Source organism: Mchenga conophoros, linkage group LG5 (assembly GCF_057382185.1).
Source record: "Mchenga conophoros isolate Kocher_MC1m ecotype Shallow Benthic linkage group LG5, M_conophoros_male_GT1.1, whole genome shotgun sequence".
Taxonomy (NCBI): Eukaryota; Metazoa; Chordata; class Actinopteri; order Cichliformes; family Cichlidae; genus Mchenga; species Mchenga conophoros.
In genome coordinates this window covers 16,153,731-16,158,522 of record NC_140530.1, presented here as the reverse complement: position 1 = coordinate 16,158,522, position 4,792 = coordinate 16,153,731, and the positions used below count along the sequence as shown (strand labels likewise).

General features: G+C 38.0%; 1 protein-coding gene across 1 annotated transcript in view; it reads right to left on the bottom strand.

Annotated features, from left to right (window-relative positions):
• LOC146574041 (uncharacterized) overlaps nucleotides 1-4,460 on the bottom strand; it is a 5,351-nt gene extending 891 nt beyond the window's left edge. Inside the window, exons 1-4 of the mRNA XM_085273602.1 lie at nucleotides 4,301-4,460; nucleotides 3,820-3,935; nucleotides 2,989-3,210; nucleotides 1-622 (exon numbers count right to left, since the gene is read on the bottom strand). The exon at nucleotides 1-622 is cut by the window's left edge and continues 891 nt beyond it. Coding sequence (XP_085129728.1) covers nucleotides 602-622; nucleotides 2,989-3,210; nucleotides 3,820-3,935; nucleotides 4,301-4,421 — 480 coding nt within the window. The 5' untranslated portion in view covers nucleotides 4,422-4,460 and the 3' untranslated portion in view covers nucleotides 1-601. The remainder of the gene's footprint in view (nucleotides 623-2,988; nucleotides 3,211-3,819; nucleotides 3,936-4,300) is intronic.
• Between the last annotated feature and the right edge of the window lie 332 nt (nucleotides 4,461-4,792).

Below are 4,792 nucleotides of genomic sequence, written 5' to 3'. Positions count from 1 at the left end.
GATCAAAGATAGCAAAATGTAATGAGTATGATTTAAGGTACATATGGAGTCAAAATCTTAACATGTTTTGCAAAAGGGACAAATCCCTTTTTTAAGGTTTTTCCCCATTAAGAATTCAAAACACACCTAAACTTACTAAATAATGTTAATTAATCTAAGCATTTTCACCTTACTGAGAAATGCTAGAGCTTCCCAAAAGACAGCACTTAGAAAGACAATAAATAGACATGATTAGAGGCTACCCCACTGATTACTCAAAAGACTCTCCCTTAAGATCATGATGTAGTGAAGATCCGCTGGTATCATATTTTTATATTATTTGCCCTTTATTTATTAACCCATTCAGGGAGAGCATTTCAAGTAATACAATTATTTTACCACCACATATAAAGCCAAGAATCACTACATGGGCTCAGCCAAGCAGGAACTTCAATGAGAAAGTGTTCTGTTTTTTTCCCCCCTTCTCTCTCATATAATAAACAGGCTTAGTGTGTGATAACATGTCTGCCTGTGCGATAACAAAACCCTGAACAGACATTTAAGAAATTAATACCCAGTTTGATTGTAGAGCTCTATGAGGTTGGTTTGGCTGGATTTAGTCTCAAACAGGTGCAACTTTGCCCTGAAAAGTAACAAAACACGCACAATGAAAAGACATGAATTTGTATATGTCACTGAAACATTTCAGATATTGCACAAAGTGTATAATACAACAATAATGGTCTTTTAATCATTTTTTGAACTGCAACTGAATCCAAAATTAAAGATGACTTAACTAAAATAAGACTGTGGTTCAGGTCAAAGACAGACTAAGAATGACCGACGGATTCGAAAATCATCTAAGATAAAAGTTCATTTCATGTTGTAAAAATGCTGCATAACAAGGTCATCTGCAATTTCCTGTAGAGTAAGTCAGTATAGCCTCAGTAACTTTGCCAAGTGCGTCAGGTTTAACAAGTTCAATCAGGACAAAGTGCAGTGTCCTTTTAATAAAACACTAGAAACATTTATACAAAAAGACTCTCTGACCCTTACTTTTCTCCTCTTCTGTAGAGCTTTGGTTACATACACTTATCATTTTAATTATTTGTTTGAACTGTTATTTTACCAGGGTGGAATATCTGTACTGCATACATCCCAAATACCTTAAAAAAACCATGTATTCATTTGTTTTTCATTTTGGATTTTCTCTAATCTACAGAGTCAAAATTATGAAAATCTTTGAATAAGAGGTTTTAAAGGTTCAACAGTTTTGTTTCACTTGACAAAATTAAGACCTATTAACTTCTTGTTTTTGTAATCATGACTAAATATAACTGATAGTTTCTCTTTGGCAGTATAAAAATGATTTGTTTGTCAGCACTTAGTGGATTGACCTATAAAATGGGAAAGTCCAAGGAAGGTAAGGTCTCTCTGAGCCATTCATAAACAACCGCTTATCCCAAAACCATCAATTCAAACACTTGTACGCAAGTACAGGTTATTTTTAGTTTGTTGCCACTTTGTCAAGGTCTGGATGAAGACCCACACTCTCACTATCACATGAAAGGAAACTGACAGGATGACTGTCAACATAGCAGAGAAAGTTTACATCACCATCAACTGAGAGTACCAAGCTTGGACAAGCAAAATGCTTATTGGAGAAATGTTTTATGATCAGATGAGACTAAGACTGATCTATTTGGCCACAATGACGATTATTAGCCACTCCCTCGTGCTTTACTCTCGCGCTGCTCCGTGTGGCAAATCGAGTGCACCTCTCTGCATTTTGACCACGTGTCACAACAATTAAGAGCAGCGGTCCCCAACCTTTTTTGCCCCACGAACCGGTTTATGCCCGACAATATTTTCATGGACCGGCCTTTAAGGTGTCGCGGATAAATACAACAAAATTAAACTAGTACTGGTACCGAAAAAAAGAAAATTTATTCATAACGCACGTGAAAAGACCCAGGAAAACCGAGTAAACGATAAAAACGATAACAAAATAACGCTGAAAACCGATAAAAACCCTGAAAACGATACACTTCACACCTGAGCCTCAACTCTCGCGGCTCGGTACCAAACGACTCACGGACCGGACCAGTCCGAGGCCCGGGGGTTGGGGACCGCTGATTAAGAGGACCCGAGGGAAGCTCGGAAAGCTAAGCAGAAGTTATTTGGAGAGGAGAGTGACGGCCGTTGGTTGAAAAGAGAGGTAAAAAAAACTTCAGTGGTGTGGAAACATTATGGGTTCGCGAGTCAGACGTGGATCAAGTAGACATAGTGTGTAAACTTTGCTACAGTGTCGTAGCTGCACCACAGAGCAACACCGCAAAGTTCACTAAACATAGATGTTTACATTTTTCATTTATTTTTTATATTGCAAACATTTGCACTGTTATCAGTATTTGCACACTATTTTATATTATTTTTTGACAATCTTTAAAGTCATTATTCAATACATTGTTACTGTTAAATAAATATCGTCAAATAATCGAGATCTCAATTTCAGTGAAAATAATCGTGATTATCATTTTTGCCATAATCGAGCAGCCCTATATATATATATATGAGCTTGTGTGGATTGGAGAAAATGTATGAGATGTATGCCTTACTGTGATTCCACCCTGGAAAAAGAGCAGTTCAAAGAAATCAATAAAAGCCCCAAATTACCATGGTATTCTTACTCATTACAAGTGTATTTACATAAACATATTGTTTAACCAATATTTGCAGTGGGACAATTGAAAGGCTACTTCAGCTGTCATTTTTTTCAGTGTCTGACCTCCAACCTTATTATGATTAACATCTAATACACAGAAAAATATATTTGGAAATCCCAAGATTCTTGAGTCATTGCATTAACAAAAAAAGAAGAAGAAAAGGTTTCGACACAGTCCATCCGGCAGCTTGTCATCAATACCCCAGTCAACCTTTTTTGGTTGAGGTTTACTGTCATATTTAGACTTAAATCTGAAGTGATCTGAATCTTAAAAGTTTACTTACCCATCCACCTCTCTCAGTGATCCATTTGCCCACCCGCCTGTTGAGGAATGAAGCCAAGGCTGTCTTGACATTCTCTTTCATCTCTGGGTATGAGTTTTTCAGATAAAGTCCAATAGCTGCTGAGGCCCGGATCAGCTGCATCTCTGGAGCAATGTCAGCTTTCTGAGCGACATGACTCTTACATAGGAGCTCCACGCCACGTTCAAATGCAGCCTCTGTAGCCTGGGGTGAGAGGAGGCGGTACTTTATAAGAAGCCGGAAAACAAACATCCTAATAACTCTGACCACATCCATCCATCTTCTTCAACTGACACCAATACTTTATCTCCTAAATTATCAGCATACAATAGAGCATATTATATTAACCTCCTAGGACCTGGCATCCACATACAGTGGGGCAAAAAAGTATTTAGTCAGCCACCGATTGTGCAAGTTCCCCCACTTAAAATGATGACAGAGGTCAGTAATTTGCACCAGAGGTACACTTCAACTGTGAGAGACAGAATGTGAAAAAAAAATCCATGAATCCACATGGTAGGATTTGTAAAGAATTTATTCATAAATCAGGGTGGAAAATAAGTATTTGGTCACCTCAAACAAGGAAAATCTATTTCATGGTGACTCTGGTGATGATCTAACACCGAAATATATGGTTCAGAATCAAACTGGGACTTTAAGCTCTTCCCATTATCTAACATTATCTAGCTCAGCTGTTACAAAACCAAACTGGACACTGTAGATTTAGAAACTTAAAACAGTTTACAATCATCCTGCTGCTGTGTGAATAATGACAAAGAGGACATTAAATAAGGATGTGTTTTATGGGTTTACCTCTGTTGCTGCGGTTTTCTTCAGCTCATCTAATGCTTTTTTAAAATTGGGGTCCTTATTCAGGGTATCGGCGACAGCTCTCAGTTTATCAGCGATTATAACCGGGTCAAAATCGTCTTTAAAAACACAGAGAAGCACACGGTTAATACGTTTGTCATATTAACACTGACAGTCATCCTACGTTAGACCTGCTAACAACAAGCAATGGACGAAGACACTGAGATGAACTCCGTGGGGTATAAGAGGAAATAATAATATTAGACTAAAAATGCCAGACTCAAAACGTCTTCTTCATGTTTTAATATTATTTAATGTCTGCTAGGAGCGAATTTCGACTGCAGCAGAAATAAAACAAGGAAACACTTTAATGCCAACCATTCAAAAATGAAAGCGTTCAGAGTAAGCGTTTTAGCTTACTGTGGCTAGCTTACTCGGTTGGGTATAAGAAACGTTATATTTCACATACAAAAGCTGCACTAACCTGAACTGTCAGTCTCCAAATCACCATCTATCATACGGGGCCTCGCACTGTTTTCGTCGTTAAACAGCGATTCAATTATCTCGTTTGTTTGCCACTCTACAATTTTTTCATCCGGCGCCATGGCTATGACTAACTATAAGCAGCCGGAGGAGCAATAGTTGGCTAATTTCCGGTGTGCGCCACTCCCCTCTCACCATCCACGTATCCGTGAAAACACAGGATTAAAATAATACTATCCTGCTTATGCACAAAACACCTATTATATTTTTGTGCAAACAGGCTACATTAAACGTCAAATAATGAAGTCTGTCACGTTTTACATTCTTCCTGCATGTTGTCCCTAACAGAGTCTTCTGTTACAGACAACATTTTTCTTCAGGTTTTGAGGTTAACACTTCATCATTGCATTTGTCTGAACTTTTATTCGGTCACTTTGAATCTATTTAAAGGCGTACGGGAGTGGGATGGGCTGTACTGTGACGGTTGTGTTTT